This window comes from Glycine soja, chromosome 18 (genome assembly GCF_004193775.1).
Source record: "Glycine soja cultivar W05 chromosome 18, ASM419377v2, whole genome shotgun sequence".
Lineage (NCBI taxonomy): Eukaryota > Viridiplantae > Streptophyta > Magnoliopsida > Fabales > Fabaceae > Glycine > Glycine soja.
In genome coordinates this window covers 45,501,896-45,520,594 of record NC_041019.1, presented here as the reverse complement: position 1 = coordinate 45,520,594, position 18,699 = coordinate 45,501,896, and the positions used below count along the sequence as shown (strand labels likewise).

Below are 18,699 nucleotides of genomic sequence, written 5' to 3'. Positions count from 1 at the left end.
TTTTAATGATTTTGTTTGTAGTTTTTGTAGAATTGCGCAGCAGGAGACCTAAAAGATGGTTGAAGAATTGGAGTAGCGCACTCAGCGTGTCAACAACCGCTTAGCGTGCATCTGGCGGCTTAGCACGCAGTCACTTATGCCAGATGGGCTTTGCATGTGCACTCAATGCACACATACAGGCTTAGCGCATAGTCAATGTCAAAAAACATGATTGTGCTGCGTTTTAAAGATAAAAAGAGGGAAAATTGTAAAAAAGCAGTTGGGACCAAATAGGAGAGCTAGGGCATGAGACAAGAAAGGAAACCCACTCACTTGGGCACGATTTTCACCATTTTCTCCCATCCCTCTTGTTTCCTTTTTGTATTTGTAAGCCTCTTATGACAATGGCTACAAGCTAAACCACCCCATTGTTGGGAGCTCAATAACCAAACACTTTTGATGTAATGATTGTTACTATCTATTTAATGTTATTTCAATGTTATTGTTTCTTTTCTGAGTTTATTGTCATGTTTATGGTTTGATCACCCATGCTCATGTAGTGTTATAGAGTTTATACATTGAAAAATGTCTATATCCTAAGAACTTGAGAACAACATCTAGGTAATCCATGTCTAGGGATAGAATGGTATTATTTAACCTTATTTATGCACCTTTATTCTTAAAGCAAATTATTTGATGTAGCTCTTAAGGGATTAGGAGTGAAATTATGAAAGTTAGGCTCTTTCACATGAGGAATCATGATTAGGGTAGGTTAGCATATGAAGGTAATAATTGGAATAACGTTAAATAGTGAAAAATTTCTAACATTGCATCAAGAGTAATTTTGATCAGCCGAGCACTCAACACATGACGAAACTCTACATCAATCAACAACTTACCACCCCAAGTGTTTGTTTGTTGTCTCTTGCATGTGCTCTGCTCTTTATCTTTATTTATGTTGAATTTTACATTTTCCACATTATTATTTAACAAATATCAAATTTAGTTTAGTATTCGCTTAAAATTTGATATATACAAACTTTGAGTATAGTCAAAGTCCCTGTGGACTCGACACTCAGACTTACCATTTTAATTACTACTTGGATGAATTGGTGCACTTGCCAAGGAGTTAACAAGTTTTTGACGCCATTGTCAGGGACTTTGTCCCCTGTAGTCAATAGTTTGTATATCCTCATTTCATTAATTATTTATTCTTTGATTCTTTGTTTTAAAAGAAGTATCTTTTTCTTGTGAGTGTATGCTTGCAGGGTGGAACCTTTGAAGAACTTGATCCATGGAAGATATTTTGAGTAATATGCTTAGACAACAAAGACTTCTTAGTAATCAATTAGAGATGTTGTTTGAGCATCCTGAAATCATGCAATTAGGGGCCAGTCATCCACAACCTATCAATTGCGATTTTTGTGGAGGAGAGCATTTCGATGATAGTTGTCATCTTTACTCCATGGAAAATTCTTGGTGGGAGCAAGAGTTACACTTTTACAAACAATATGAAGAAGAAACACTCTCTAATCTTGAGAATGTGTTGATGTAATTCATGGAAACTTCCCAAGCTAGCTTCAAAGCCAATCAAAACTCTATTCAAAATTTGGAGATTCAAGTTGGTAAGCTAGTAAAATAAGTGGTTGAAATACCTTTTTTGGTCATAAGGGAAGAAAATTTTGTAGAGGTTAAAGCACATGAGGATAGTCTTGTAGAAAAGCATGATTCAAGAGAAAAAGAGGAAGAAAAAAAAAGAGAAAGGTGAGGAGAGAACACAACAACAATGGGAGAAGTTGACGTAGCTCCATGTGGAGCTTGTAGGCCTTAGATATTCTTCATCAATGGAGTCCTTTGCTTCTTGAAGATCAATGGCAGCGGAATGGACATGGAAGAAATATTATTGGAGATGCCACTTCAAGGAGAAGATGAGTCAAGAAGAAGCTCACCACCATAGAAAGCCATGGATAAGAGCTTGAAGGTAGGACAAGATGAGTGGAGGGAGAAAGAGAGAAGGAGCACGAAATTTTGTGTCTCAAATGAGGTCTGAACTTTGAAGTGTAATTCTCAAATGATCAAAGTTAAAAAAATGCACACACAAGGCCTTTATTTATAGCCTAAGTGTCACAAAATTGGAGGGAAATTTGAATTTCTATTCAAATTTCACTTGAATTTGAATTTGAATTGGTGGAGCCAAATTTGGAGCCAAAATTTCACTAATTATGGTTCACAATAATCCAAGATCAAGTCCAAGATTCTTCACTAAGTGTGCTTAGATGTCATGAGACATGTAAAGCATGAAGGACATGTACAAAGTGTGACTATATGATGTGACAATGGAGTGTAGCAAGCAAATGCTCACTTCCCCCTTAAGATGGTCCAAAATTTAATTGGATTGGGCTTCTCCTAATTCAGTTAAATTTATCTCCCAACACACACATCAAATAGTGCACCTAATGCATGTGAAATTACAAAATTACCCATAATACAAAAACTAGTCTAGGTGCCCTAAAATACAAGGGCTGAAAAATCCTATATTATTAGGGTACCCTCCCTACACTATGGAGCCCTAAATACATGGTCCAAAAATAATGAAACCTTAATCTAATATGTACAAAGATAAGTGAGCTCATACTGAGCCCATGGGCCCAAAATCTACCCTAAGACTCATGAGAACCTTAAGGTCTTCTCCTGCATCTCTGACCCAATCTTCTTGGAGTCTTCTATTCAATGCCCTTGGAGGGTAGGATTGCATCAAAGTGCTCACAAGCAGAAATTCAACAATAAAAACCTTTCCTTATCAATTGATTGGCAAGGAAGAAAGGCATGGAGAATGTGATAAATCTTTAAGTACCATTTTCTCCTTGATCACCAACATGTCCTTTGTAATGATTTGGAAGTTGTTTCATGGATACATGATTCTCATGGAGTCTTTAGCTAAGAAGCAAAAATGCAAGGAAGATGTGTTTTATGTGACATTCATGCCACCTTGAAGGCATTTGGCCCATCAAACTAGTGACGCTGAAAAAGCGCTTACTAGGAGGCAACCCAGGATTTCTACCCTTTTTCTCTTTTTTTGTGACTTGTTTAATAATCGTGTTAGTTGATTTATGTGTTGATGTTTGTTGTTTTGTTGATGTTTGGTTGATTTTGGTTATGCCCATGACTTTGAATATTTGTGTTAGTTGATTTGTGTGTAGATGTTTGTTGTTGTTTGTTGTCTAATTATGTTGTGCACTCAACGCTCATGTGTGCGTGCTTAGTGCTTACATGCTGTTTTGATAGTTGTGCTAAGCCTGCACGTCACTCTAAGCTCAAAGAACTCCCTGTTTTGAAATATTTCGTATTTGGGCTAAGCGTATGTGGGCAACTTGCTAAGCCTACATGTCGCGCTAAGCCCAAAAACACCTTTATTTTTTAATATCTCTAATTAGGCTATCCGCATAAGAGTAGGCTAAGCGAGTCACACATTCTTGTTAAGCTTGCGAGGCTCGCTAAATGGATTTTGCAGGAAATTTCCTCTTGCAGAACTCGCTAAGCCCCACATGGTGCGTTAAGCCCAATGATATGTTTGGAGTTACAATTTAATTATTTGGGCTTAATGCACAAGTTTGGGCTCAACGCAGCTAAAAAAAAGTTTAATTTTTTTTAAAATTTCTTTTATTTTTGTTTTGGCATGTCTCCTGCACAGCAGACTTAGCACACACTTACGTGTTAAGGTCCAGTGTTCCTTAGTGTTTGCACTTTTTGTGTTGCGCTAAGCGCCAGTTGCGTGCTAAGCCTAATAAACTTGATGTTGTTTTTTGTTGTTGTTGTCAATTGGGCTTGGTGCATATTTATGCGCTAAGCCCACTATGCATTTATGTCTGTTTTGTTTTGGGAAGCGCTAAGCGCGCACCTGTGTGCTTAGCGCACCACTCCTACCTGCCTTACTTTGATTTTTGTTACTTTTCAAGTTTGAATTCACTGTTATGTTTAATTTTGCATGAAAGACATGATGATACATTTTGGTTAACTCTGATACTGAACACATTCTGGGCATGTTTTGGTTGAATTGATTGCATGACTGAGACATTGTGTACTAGTTATTAATGTTGTGAATTTTTTTATTTTTGAGAGAGCACATGTTGTTGAGTGATGGTTTTGTGAATTAAATGCGCGTGAGTGAGTTGGTTAGCTTGCATCATATAAACTTTATGGAAGAAAAACTAAATGATTCATGTTACCGTGTGAGTTGTGTGTACCTTAATTGTGAGAGAACGATTGGTTTTACTCAAGGCCTTGTTGTTTAATTTAATTTTAGCCACTTAGCCAAAAAGCTAACCCTGTTGTAAATGAATGTTATGTTGGACAAGTAGCCTCAATAACTTAAGAGGGGGGGGGGGGGTGAATTAAGTTTTAATCGATGTTCTTTAAATGTGCAAGACAAATTAAATTGCAATAAAATAAACGAGATAAGGGAAGAGAGAATTACAAACTCGATTTATATTGGTTCGACCACATCCCGTGCCTACGTCCAGACCTCAAGCAACCCACTTGAGATTTTCCACTATCTTTGTAAATCCTTTACAATCTCCGAATACACCTTGGGATCCTTCACCCTGTGTTCAAGATTCTCACAAGCCAAGAGACAAACAGTCTCTTGATTACAACTAAGTTTATGAGATGTACAAAAAGATTTATCTCCTTTAGAGTAGATGATACAAATTGAAGTTCCTAGAAGAATTTTCCATAATTTGCATGAGTCCATTATGCCTATTCAAAACAGTTTGAAGAGATGTGTCTTTTCAAAAAGTTTTTCTGAAACTTTTTCACTGGTAATCGATTACACAATTATATTCTTGAAGAGTCATGACTTTTCAAAAGCTTTTCTGAAATCTCTTTGCTGGTAATCGATTACACAAATCAAAATTCAAATAAGTTTGTGTCGTTATGTCAACAGTTCAAAATTTCAAAACGTCATGTTCACAATCTCTCTGGTAATCGATTACAAGAACCTGGTAATCGATTATCAGAACCTGGTAATCGATTACCAATTCAAAAAGATATTATTTTGAACTGATTTAACTTTGATGAAAGAAGTTTAACAATTAAAGATTTTGAGGCCAAACTATAGCAATAAAAATTTGAGATTCTTTTAACAAAATTGACTAAGTTCTTATCTTAGATTTACTTGATCTTGTGTGTTGACTTGATTCAATCTAGGCTCATCAAGTAAATACTTTGGCATCATCAAAACCTGCATTATATACATTCACATTATTCCCCTTTTTGATGATGACAACCATATTTAGGTAAATAGTAAAGAGAGAAATAATATCCATCTATGTCGTTCACTCCCCCTTGATTTTTCAGTGATTGCTTATATAAAAAAAAGTTTAAGATTTGATGAAAAATTTATATATAAAACTTTTTCAACTTTGGACAAAAACATGGATAGAAAAATATATAATTCTCCTTACCATCTATCTCTCCCCCTTTGGCAACATCAAAATCAAATTATGAGTAGAGAGAAGAAAAACATACAACGAGTATAATAAATAAGATACCAAACCATACCATACCTGGTCAGAGTACCATCCAAGCAGAATAATAGGACCTTAATGTAACTTAAACAAGTCTAAAAGTCTAAAGGACTAAAGTACTATAATAATTTAATGCAATAAGTATGAAAGTCTAAAGGACTAAATAAACCCAATGTGAATAATTATTAAAATCATTAAATATGCAAGGAGGAAAAGATCATAGGTAATTGTATGGACTAGGAATCTAAGTCAGATTGGTCAACAATTCCTAATTCTCTTCTAATGGTAAAGAAACTTTCTTTGGGCAGAAGTTTTGTAAAGATATCGGCCAATTGATTTTTAGTTTCAACAAACTCTAGTACACAATCATCCTTTTGAACATGATCTCTAAGGAAGTGATGCCTTATTTCAATATGTTTTGTTCTAGAGTGCATAATAGGATTTTTGGATAGGTTGATTGCACTTGTATTGTCACAACGGATAGGAATATGATCACGCATTAAACCATAATCAGAGAGTTGTTGTCTCATCCATAGGATTTGTGCACAACAACTTCCACCAGAAATATATTTCGCTTCTGCAGTTGATAAGACAACACTATTTTTCTTTTTGCTTTGCCACGATACTAGTGCCGAACCAATAAAGTGGCAAGTCCCACTAGTGCTTTTCTATCATTTTGCATCCAGCAAAATCAGAATCAAAGTATCCTACTATCGGTTTTGCATCTAGCACACATGCAAGGACTAAACATAATATCCGGTCTACTTCCTGATAAATAAAGAAGAGATCCGACCATACCTCTATATTTCTTTATATCTACTGATTGACCAGCTTCATCTTTATCCAAGTAGCAAGCAATGCTCATAGGGGTAGCCATTTGTTTAGCATTTTCCATTGCAAACTTCTTGACCAATTCTTTGAAATATTTTGCTTGACTAATAAAGATTCCATTTTTGGTTTGTTTTATTTGTATTCCAAGAAAGAAATTCAACTCACCCATCATGGACATTTCAAATTCACTTTGCATATCATTAGATAATTCTTTGCACAAGGAATCATTAGTAGCTCCAAAGATTATATCATCTACATATATTTGAACTAGGAGAATGTCATGCATTTTTTTATGAAAAGTGTGGTATCAACCTTTCCTCTTGTAAAGGTCTTTTCTAAAAGAAATTTGCTCAATCATTCATACCAAGCCCTAGGGGCTTGTTTTAAACCATATAGAGTCCTTTTCAATTTAAAAACATGATTGGGCAAATCTAAATTTTCTGTCTCTTGCATGTGCTCTGCTCTTTATCTTTATTTATGTTGAATTTTACATTCTTCGCATCATTACTGAACAAATATCAAATTTAATACAATATTCGCTTAAAATTTGAGATATACAAACTTTGAGTACAATCAAAGTTCCTGTGGATTCGACACTCGAACTTACCGTTTTAATTACTAGGACGAATTAATGCACTTGCCAAGGAGTTAAAATGTAGTATATGGCACTATCTACATCGATTTAGCCAATAACCGATGTAGAATGGTGACTTTCTACATGCATAACTATCATTTTCTAAACCAGGTTGTAGAGGGACCAATGTAGAAATAATGGGTTCTACTTCGATTTAGAAATAGATGTAGTATGCCTTTCAGAACTCATGTAAAATTTGACTTACATTTAACATCACTTCATGCGACATCGATTTTGGAACCGATGTAGTATGCCATCCAAAATTGATGTTAAATGTCTTTGTTGTAGTAATGATAGGCCGAGTCTTTGAATTTGGATGAAATGAACTATTTTGAATTGTTTATATCATAAAGAGCACTTAGACCAAAGATATTTTTCCTTTTCATTTCATGACGTGACAAACAAGTTGTCAACATTTAAATTCTATTTAGAATTACTAGCTCTACAAATGTCTATCTTTTTCAATAACTCAATTGTTGCTAGAAAAAAGGTTACTATGAGTATCCTTCTTTCTTGTAGTGGAACAACTTTAATATGAATTAATCAAGGTTGTAATACCAATAATAAATTTTAAAAGGGAAAACCTTGATCCCTATGACAAATGATGCACAAAACAACATGATAACTCTCAAAGAGTAATTTCATAACAATAATGCTAATACACAAAAAATTCAGCAATAATTGCTCATGGAGCTTGGAAAAAAGAAATTATACCTCAATCCATAGTCAAGAGTGTCAAAATGAGTTGAATTTGATGAATTCGAATCGACTAATAATTAACTTTTATGTATGAATTAAGTTGGATTGTGAAAATTCAAATCAAAAACTTATTTTGGCCAAGTCCAACCTATCCCAAATTTTGGAGTCGGGTTGACCCATGAACCAGTTCAACCAAAGTCTGAACTTTAAGCAAAATTCCAACCTATCATTAAATTGTATCGAGCTAGCCCAATCCAAAAATATGTTGGTTTGTAACGGCTGGACTCACTGAAGCTACAATTATTAGTCTAAATAGCCCGAATTGAAATCAACAATTGAAGCTGGATTCACTGATCTTACAATTACAACTGCTGTTAATCAAGCCTTGTGGCCAAGGAAGATTAATTCAAGTTACAAACCTTTTCTCCGTTTAATTATCAGTTAGCAAATTCGAATTCCTAAGGACAAAACTTGGTATTTACAGCTCCTAAAGCAGAGAGGAGTGTTAGTAAATGTGTTTAGGACTGCTAATAGGAATTGTGAATGTGTTTTATTTGTTTCTCTTGTTTATGTTTTTAGGAAGTAGTTATTTTGTTGTTCTCTAGTCATGGGCTCATGGCATAATTAATTTTAGGATCATTTTGTTAGTGGGGAGTTGCTGTTTTTAACTTTTAAGTTGTAAGGTTTCTGATGTTTTTTAACATTTTCTCTTACTCGGGTAAAACTAAGAGAACAAGTTCAACACCTCTTTGTTCTTTATCAACTAAAAAACAAAGATTCTGAGATTACAATAGCATCAAACTACAATTCGTTATTTTGCATAGTTCAATTGGAGTGCAGAAGTGCTTCCTTTTATAGATTTTAGAACGAACAACACTTTGCTTTGTAGGTGGTGATAAAGAAAAAAAGACTGTTGGATAAGGTGGCACACGATGAGGAAATTTTCAGAAAGAATTTGAGAAAACATGAAAAAGTTGAAATAAACTATGCTTTATAGGGTTGGTAAGTGATAACATTGTGTGTTGCCAAGTGACATGGCTTTTTGTTTAGAGAGTATGCGAAAATGCATTGTTCATTAAGCTACTTATAGTGTATTTATAGGATCATGACTCTTGAGATTAGCTAACCCAAAAAGGATGGGAGAACAACAAAGAATAGTAGTAAGCACTATAAATATAATCTACCAAGAGATTTGATAATATATTTATTCTACCTTGGTACATTTCCCTCTGTTCTCTAAATGACCTTAATAATTAAAATTAGAAAGACCCTAAACCTTAGTTTCCGCACCCTCACAATCACTTTTGCCTTCATAGCAATCAGCCACTGCTAACTTTTGCACATTTTTGTAGGAATATCGACGTGCAACAAACACAAACAAGAACAAATTCACCGTGGCTATGGCTGCCAATAGCCAATAGAATTTGTCCAATCGACTACTATTCAAATCCTTACCAAACCAACTCTTCCCACTCTTCTTAGTCATGTGATCAACAACTGTTATCAGCATACTACTTAGGAAACTCGCTGCACCAATTACACTAAGGTAAAATGCTATGCCTAGGCTTCTCATTGAGTCAGGGACTTGGTCATAAAAGTACTCTTGCAAACCCACAAGAGTGAAACCATCACCAAAGCCAATAATAAGAAACTGTGGTGCCAACCAGAACACACTCATTGTTAGTGAACCCTTAAAGGGATCCCTCTCAACAGCTTCAAGCCTCTTTTTCTCTACCAAAGCTGCTACTATCATTGTAGCAATAGAGAAGAGCATTCCAAAGCCAATCCTCTGAAGAATGTTAATTCCTCTCTCGTTTTGTGTTAGCCTTCTTAACACAGGCACAAGAATTTTGTCGTATATGGCCACAGAAACTACCATTCCCAAGGCAGCAACAGTGAAGATTGAAGCTGGAGGAATCTCAAACCCGTTACCTATCTTTCTGTTCAACTGGGTACCTTGTTTTACGAAGAATGTAGCTGTTTGTGCTACACACATACCAAATGGTATGGTGGATACCCAAATGGGGATAATGTTGATAATAAGCTTCATTTCTTCAACCTTAGTTACAGTTGCTAGGTTCCATGGACTCTGTTTCTCTGCTGAACTTCCATCATCAACAATAATTGCTGCCTTGTCAAGAAATCTGAAATCAAATTATAGCAACGATGAATTAGATTACATGTTTAAGAATAAATTAGTAGAGGTTAAAATGGGACAAAACATAACATATCAGTTCTGTTCTAAGCATAGAATTTAATTAGAACATTCACGGTATAAAAGTTTCTATATTATTATATACGATAAAGATTGTTAATTTTTATAATAATTATTTTAAAAATCATATATAAAGTGATTTCTAATTGATTGACATTATTAAATAATTTAGATTGATATTATATATAATAAGATTATTAACTTTTATAATAATGTCACATATGACTTTTTATAAATCTCCAAAGAGTGTTAAAAAAAGTGATACATTTTGGTTGCACTAAGGATAACCGAACAGAAAAATAAGATCTGTTTTATTTTGTGTTTGCTCGACAAATACTACCAAGTCATGCTACTTACTTGAGTTTGTTAGTGTGACACAGAAATCTTCTATTATTGCTGTTATACTTGGGAACCTCATATAATTGATCAGGATTAGAAGGATATGGAAGCTTTCTTTTGGAAATGGCAGCAAAAAGAACCTGCAACATTGGAGTCAAGGGACTCCCAGTTGGTACCCTATAACGATAAAATGGCCTTCCTATTATGAAGATGAGCAGTGAAAAAGCCATGACCACTGTGAAGATAATATCAGCAGCTCCCCAGTTTATGTTGTCTTGTATGTAAACAATGAGGGTCACTCCAACAATAAGTCCACTGCATAGAGCACAATTCCACCAATTGAAAAATGACATTTTTTGCTTCCTTTCTTCATCATGGTCCTCATCAAATTGGTCAGCTCCAAAGCTCTCCAAGGAGGGTTTGTGCCCTCCAGTTCCAATAGATATCAAGTAAATGGCAAGGAAGAAAACCACTTCATGTATTCTCCTTGGTTCAGTGCACATGTTTGTGTCACCACATGGCTTTAAGGATGGTAAGAACCAGGACAGAGTAAGGAGAACCAAACCCTGCATTTTATTTATGAGAACAAGTTTTCTTGGTTAGAAGATATAGAGGAAATGGACAGATCAATAATGATAATGTGTGCAATACTGAGGGTATGTTTGGATTTCGAGAGAGAATTTAAAAGTAAGTTGGAGAGTAAAATCAGTTTGAGATTATGTTTGGTTATTCCTCAAAAGTATGTTTGATGGTAAAATTTTGTTTGAAAACTCAATTTTGAAAAAGACTTAAGATATTTTTGTAAACTCAGTTTGCAAACTTAAGTTTGCCCAAAACTTAAATTTGTAAACTTTAATTCAAACATATGCTAAGTTGTAATGAAATAGGGATTGAGCTTACTATGAGATAAACAAAGCATGATGCCAGCACAGTGGAGTAACGGCCCAAGTATGCATCAGCTATGAATCCACCAAACAGTGGCATCAAAGTTGTGACACCAGCCCAGTAGTTCACATTTCTTGCTGCTGTTTTGAGTTCTTGATGCATAACCTTTGTGAGGTAAAGGACCAAACTAGTTGCTATTCCAAAGTAGCTCAACCTCTCGCTAGTCTCAATAGCTGAAAACAAAGATCAAATTAAAATCTTATGGTTAATTAATGGCACTTGATGAAGATAAACAACTTTTGATTCAAACACACGTTACTTAATATTTAGGTACTCTAGTTCGGAAGATCTTGATTGCATTTGGTAAGAGTAACAGATTAATTTTGGAAAGTAATTAGTAAATTTCATTCAGATAAGTGGTATAAATAAGTTGTTATTTCCAAATATATTAAAATCAAACACAAACCTCATATTTACTATTCAATTCTCCTTTAATTGAAATCCTTGGGCTACCCAAATCTCATTAAACCAAGAAAAGAAAAAGAAACAAAGATATCCTACTGTATAGTATAAATGATAAATACGGACAAAATTTTTGCTAGTTTTGGATTACATAAATGGAAGAAATTTGTTAGCTTCTTGTAATTTAATCTTGTAAGTTCAAGTAATAATTTTTTTTTGACATAAGTTCAAGTAGTAATATTAACATTTGGATACATCAAGAAAAAAGTGATTTTAATTTACTTGCTTGAAGCTTATGTGTATGGAAGATATTATTCAAAGTTCCACGTACAAAGGTGGATCGATCAACTATTTGATACAGAACAAACTACCTGAGCCACTAATCCCTAATCTTGTTATTATATATAAATCAAGATCATGGCTAGGTAGGTGCAACTTGCAAGAATTGCTTAAAGCTTTGGATAATGGACCTATAAGAGTTGCTAAAGGAGATGTTTTCTTGTTGGTTCCAATCCGTTCCTCCAGATAATTCGGATTGTCTTCTCTTTGGCCTCACAGATATATATATATATATATATATATATATATATATATATATATATATATATATATATATATATATATATAAGAATTGTTTGCAAATCAACATATATCAGAAAGACAAGGTCCAATCTCTTGTCTCTATTATTAAGTCTTTTAAACAAGTTGATACATAAATATTAGAAAGAACGTTAAACCAAATAATGAGAGATAACCATGTTAATTTACATGGTACACCGGAGATAGTGGATTCGGCTTTAGAGTTTTGAGGCAGTTCTTTAGTTTTCCGACAAGCATAGCGGATACTGTGGCTAACCATGAGCTATTCTTAGATTATATGACCAAGCTATTTTTATTTCTTCCTAATTTTGCTGTTTTACCTTTAGTTTAGGATTGGTCCTCTACTATTTTTTTTCTTCTATAAAGGTGGTTTCTTGTAGTGTATAAGTTTCCTACATATTACCCCTTGAGTGCAACTCATGTTTAGATAAATTTTAGAATAATTCTGACATATTTTTACTGCAAATATATTTTAGGAGAAATAAATTTATTATTTTTTTAAAATGATTTTAAGTGTGATTTCAGCAATTTTTTTTGAAAAAAAATGTTAACAATGAATATTTGAAATCAATTAAACAAATAATATATTCAGTATTTTATCATCTAAATCATAGTTCACTTTCTAAAAACAATCACAAAACACTTCAAAAATAATTTTATTCTATGAAACGAGCCTCTCCCTTCCTTCATTTTCCTTTCATCACTCACTTAAGCTTATATCTCCTTTTATTCTCTCATACTTTAACAACTTCACATTTAATTATATGCGGAAATTTGTTTTAATTAGTTATAATGAAAGACGATCATAATTGTGTGTTCTAGGGCTCAATGAATCTTACTATGCATACTACAAGTAGAATTTCAAAACTAGTGGAATATCACGATTCACGTGGGTTCTGAAAAATTTGCGTAATTATTCTCAAGTGAAATTCTGAAATAGTTATTAGTTTGTGGTAGAGGATATAAGGTCGGCCACTGCAGCGCCGCACTTTATATATACACTATACAAGTTTCATGCAACGGTCCATGTACAATAATCACGTACGTTTTCAACCTTTAAATACCAAACACGATTGATTTAAATCAGGGTCAGTATCTTCAAAAGAAGAACCACTACTAATGGCAACATTCTTAGTGATAGCATCCATTAGGCTTTATGCGGTTGATATGGTTTATCACATCATAATTTTAATGGTCTTAGGATAATGTCTATTAGTGGCTAGTGGCATGTGGGACTGGGAATCCACCGTTTTCATGGTTGTACTGTTTTTGACTTAAACTAGGGTGGAGTACAACAAGGGAAATTGACCATAATCATTTCCCCTTTTTGCTGCTTCTTTCTTTTTGTTCAGGCCAATAATTCCTCTTAGCTAGGGTGGGTTTGGTGGGTAAGAAATAGATACAAAAGAAAGAAAAAATTTAAGAAAATTAATATGGAATTCATACTTTTATCACACTTCTTTTTTTGTGCCAAATGTTTTTATTACATAAAAATCTCACTATACTACTTTAATTTAAATATATTTTCTCCATTTCATTCTACCAAAACAATCCGCTTGAACATAAGGATATGAATACTACCTTGATAAATATATGACAACTCAAATGATAACCTAATTAAAATAATTTTGCAAGTGGTTTGATTTTAAAATTAGACTCTCTTAATTCGTGTTTACTAAATTTATTAATTTCCTCCTAACCAAATAAATAAAGAAAAAAATTAAGTCTGAGCATCTAAATATATACATACATATATATATATATATATATATATATATATATATATATATATATGTATATAGATGTATGTATGTATGTATATAGATGCTTGCTATTTCAACTTGTTGTTCTACAACCACTAACCAAGCGACGTATATATATGAAGCTTTGAGAACCTTATCAACAATCTAATTTTCTGTACGTAATATAGTTGGATTTGACTCTCCTGATGGAATAGATGTTTCATAAACTTCTTTAATATATTCTGTTTTCATGAATTAGAAGAAAAGTTATTCTCCTCAGATGATTTGGATTATTGAAAATTTAGATAATGTTATATGTGTGTATGTATGTATAAGTTGGATGAGGCATTTCTTATTTATGAGAGATTGTTTGCTTGTGGCAGGGAATATATAATGTGATGATATACGTACATGCATGTGTGGGCGATTAATGCAGCATATTTTGGGAATAATTCTCACGAAAATGTAAAGCGATTGTGAAGACTTAATAAAGTATATGTTGGGTAATTAAGGAGCGAAAAACAGAAAGAAAATAAAGACATGAATCTTTCCCCATTTATTATGTGTTCGCTATGTGTAAGGAGTGTACAGTGACTTACAACTTTTTTATAATCATTTTTAACTTATAATTTTATTAAGTTTCACTGAAAAACTTATTATTATATGTTTTTAATTTTATGAATAAACTCCTTTTTGATAAAAAAAATCTATTAAATAAGTGTTTAATCAAAGTATTTAACTGAGCACACTAGTGTCTAAAACATTTCACCAAGGTGCTTCTCTTTAACAACTATATTTGTCATTAGCAGCGCTAGCTAGTACTAACTTCAGGTAAATATATTCTTCATTCAAATGTAACATATATGCCAGAAGCCACACTACGCAAACTCCTTTCATAATTTTTTTTATTAAAATCATCTGTGGTAGCCTTCAATCGTGAAGAAGACAAATACTTAAGTAGAGGTCAAGAACAAAGTTTCAGCAAACACAAGGAGGGACTCTAGTAACTGATTGAAGAGTCTGAATATTAAAGCAAAATAGAAACGATAAAAGTAGAAGCATGAAGAATATTTCAAGAGTAGTAGTAGGTGAAAGTTTGAGGAAGAAGGAGCTTTCCCTAAACTTTATTGAGAACCAAAAGGAGCATAAAGAAAGCACACATAAAACCAAATTAAATTGCATGTCCAAGTCCAATAGCTATTATTATATATGGAATGCAATAATAATTAACTTGTATTAATGAAGCAACTAAACTCCTTAGTCCTTACCAATAATGAATAGAGCAGCTTTCCAAGAACCAGTTGAAGCTCTGAGTGGAACCCTGTCTTTGTGGTCAACTGAAGAATCAAGAACCCATTTCATCTCATCACCCTCTTCTGGAGCTTTCACTTCAAGACTAACCTTCTCCATCTTGCAGCAGTGTTGCTTGAGTTCTGCTACTTTAATACTGCAAGTAGAGAAGACTTCTAGCCTTGCTTGTTGCTAGTGTCTATCTATTACACTCACCAAACCTTTAACCTCATGATCTCTTTTTATAGAGGAGGGATTTGCTTTCTTTCTTTCTTTCTTTTTTTCTTTTTTGAAAACTTATTCCTTTTTATCTTCTGTTGTTGACATAATAAAGATATCTTTTTATATCATTATTGATTTATTTTTTCATCCTAATTTTTATCATTTATAAATCACTTTCTCCTTTTTTTTTCCTTCTAATTTTTCTCTTTCCTCACAAATATTGTAGGTGTGATAAAAAAACCCTTTAATATTTTTGTGTTAGTATTTGTATCAATTGAGAAACGAATTTTTTAATAGTAATGATGCATAAAATATATTAAGTTCGCACAAGGAAAAATATATCTTACTTAACACTAATAGTTACTCAAAATTAAAGTTTAGATATCCAATTCAAATGATTAGTTATAATTTTAATTAGTTAAGTTTATTAAACTAACAATAGAGATGATTAAAAATAAGGATTTAAATATTTTATGATTTTAATTTATTTTTATAAGAAAGCAAATAGATGAATATAAAGAGAAATTTTTAGTTATGATAAAAATGATTATGGGTTATGACTCATCAGTACCAATTTTTCCTCAATCTTAATCCTAATGAAATTTCTTCCCTAGTTAATTACCGATTTCCAAAATTAACTAAATCTTATGATCATGGATTTATCAATTTAAGTCAAACGATAAAATCAATTATAGGAATGATTAATTAAAGATCAACTAATCTATCGAAAATTATTCAAAGAGTTTGATCATGCAATTTGGTGCAAAACATTCTTTATCTAGATATACCAATTACATGCAGATGATCATTATCATGCAATCAATTCAGTATTAAAATGACTAGTTCCAAATAAGCCTTAAAAAAAGAAGAAAATTAATTAACATAAAAAATGAGGAATATCATTAAGAACAAGGAGATAAGTACATTTGCACAGTTACATCATAATCTCGGACTAGGGGAACTAGTCACTCATGACCAGAGTAAAACTAGCAATCTTATAAAAAGTAAATATAGAGATATCAATAGGTAAGAACGATGATCACGATCCATTCTAGCGGTGTTTTCCACGCTATTCAACTCTCAAAAGCCCTCAAGGTATTCGCTTAAATTTTAAAACAAATAAGAATAAAAGTCAAGAAGATAGTTTTTACAAAGACAGAAACCTCTATATATAGCTTCCTAAAGATAACTACATGAAAAGGTGCATTATGGCCGTAGTGAATCCACCACGGTTGTGGTCGGAAGTGACGCTAAAGCCTTGAGTTATTATGGATTGACTATGACCCTCTTGATTGACCACGATCATGATGAGTTTATCACGACCATTATCGGATCCTTAACCCTATTCTAGGAGTGTTGTTATCATTTGATTGCGGTTGTGTTGATTACTACGACCGTGGTAAATAGACCACGACCGTGATCAAGTGTAGATTCTTTAAATCTTCATAAATTTGAGTAATTTTTAACTCTTTCACTCAATTGAATGATTGTACTTTTGCAATATAAAACTAGTGTCTAAATGTGAGTTCTATCAAGAAAATATATGTAAAGTAGTACAAAAACTCACCCAAAATATCACTTAAAAAGTGATTTATCAAGTTCACCTAATTAGGTCATTTGAAGATACTAATCTCTTTAATTTAGGGTAAATTTGCCTCTAATTAAAGCTTAAATTCTGGTAGCAAAAAAAAAAAAAAAATAAACACCATTTTTTAAAGTCAAGGTTTGCAAGCCTCACAAGAGAGCGGGCGATCCCAACTAGATTGGGACTACCAAATGATCCATAGCTGATAAAATTTAACTTTTATAAAATAGTACGAAAGGAACTGGCAGACTCAAGTGGAGCTGAGGGGATGCACTTGCACTCCTTAACTTTGAGATATACATAAGAGCATATTAATGTATTGTTATTTTTTGCACCCCTGTTTTTATAATTTGATCCCGTTGGCTTCAATTTTTTACTTATTGTGAAATTTTATCTTTTAATAATTATTTTTTTATTATTATATTTTATCTAGTTGGACATTTCATTTAATATTCTTTCTTCATTTACATGATAATAAATTATTATTATTTTTTTTAAAAAAATAAGTTGCCCCATTGGCTCTACGTCCTGGATGGCATTTAATCCATTTTACTATGTTTAGCTAGCACTCAGCATTAATGGATCTACAAATATGTATAAAGTCTCATATGCAAAAAAGTGCATAACACATGATGACAAAAAACATGTTGCATTTATCTAAAAAAACGTTGTATAAACAAAAAGCCATGATATTTCAACAATTATGCATCTTAGCTTTCTTCACTTTTCTTTTGTAAAATTTTATTTTATGCTTCGTTGTCAGAGCGCGACGCAAACCTGCCTTTGTACCAAACCAAAATTTTAAAATTTGTACCGTACATCGATCAGGAGTAAGGTGACCACATCTCAAGAAAAAGGCGTGTCACACATCCAAAATTTGATGTGGCCATTAAGTACATTAGACACAAAAGATTGAAACTTGATATATGGATGATTAATTCAGTGTTTATAGTAAAATATGCAAATTGTTTTATCCTATGTACTTCCTAATTTGGTTATTTATCCTACCATTACAATTTAGGAAGATGCGAATCTTCAAAAGTTTAAGATATGAATTCTTTTTGTTACGGTAACTGCTCTTATCAAAAGATATTCCCAACAACAAAATCGTATTGAAGTGATGACACACCCTTCATTTGGCCGGTTCTCATTACAGGTCTCTTCCTTACCTTGCTTTCAAATTGTTTGCTTTTTAGCTTTGATTCTTTTTTATTATCATTAATTTTAGCTCTGAATTGAACTCTAACATTGTATTTGGATGGAGAAATTTAACCAGGTAAAGTATTTCAACAGAGATATTAAATTGTCTTCCAATAATCTAATATGTTAGGATGGGGTATTTTAAAAGTAATTAAAATGCTGTCATTTTTACAAAGTATTTTAATATACTAATTTGAGAGAATTTGAAATTCCCATTAAAAAGCAAAGAAATTAAATGATGTAAGCTCCATTGGAGCTTGTAGGCCTAGGATCTTCTTCATCAATGGATTTCTTTGCTTCTTAGAAGATGAATGGCAGCGGAATGGAGAAGGAAGAGAAAGAGGAGACGCCACTTCAAGGAGAAGATGAGTCTAGAAGAAGCTCACCACCATAGGAGGCCATGGATAAGAGCTTGGAGGAAGAAGGAGATGAATGAAGGGAGAGGGAGAGAAGAACACGAAATTTTATGCTCTAAAAAAGCTTTGAAATCT

At 33.0% G+C, this 18,699-nt stretch overlaps 1 protein-coding gene across 1 annotated transcript; it reads right to left on the bottom strand.

Annotated features, from left to right (window-relative positions):
* Positions 1-8,823: 8,823 nt before the first annotated feature.
* Positions 8,824-15,443, bottom strand: LOC114394982 (protein NRT1/ PTR FAMILY 5.6-like). The gene is made up of 4 exons (XM_028356666.1): positions 15,180-15,443; positions 11,123-11,340; positions 10,241-10,788; positions 8,824-9,812 (listed from the first exon to the last, which is right to left on the bottom strand). Exons 1-4 carry the CDS (start codon positions 15,319-15,321, stop codon positions 8,939-8,941), a joined length of 1,782 nt encoding a protein of 593 aa, XP_028212467.1. The 5' UTR covers positions 15,322-15,443; the 3' UTR covers positions 8,824-8,938.
* Positions 15,444-18,699: the final 3,256 nt, after the last annotated feature.

Coding starts and splice junctions, on each gene's coding strand:
- LOC114394982 (XM_028356666.1), bottom strand. CDS start 15,321: ATGGAGAAGGTTAGTCTTGAAGTGAAAGCTCCAGAAGAGGGTGATGAG. Junction 11,341..15,179: donor AGCTGCTCTATTCATTATTG/GTAAGGACTAAG, acceptor CTTTGTTTTCAG/CTATTGAGACTAGCGAGAGG. Junction 10,789..11,122: donor CATGCTTTGTTTATCTCATA/GTAAGCTCAATC, acceptor AATAAAATGCAG/GGTTTGGTTCTCCTTACTCT.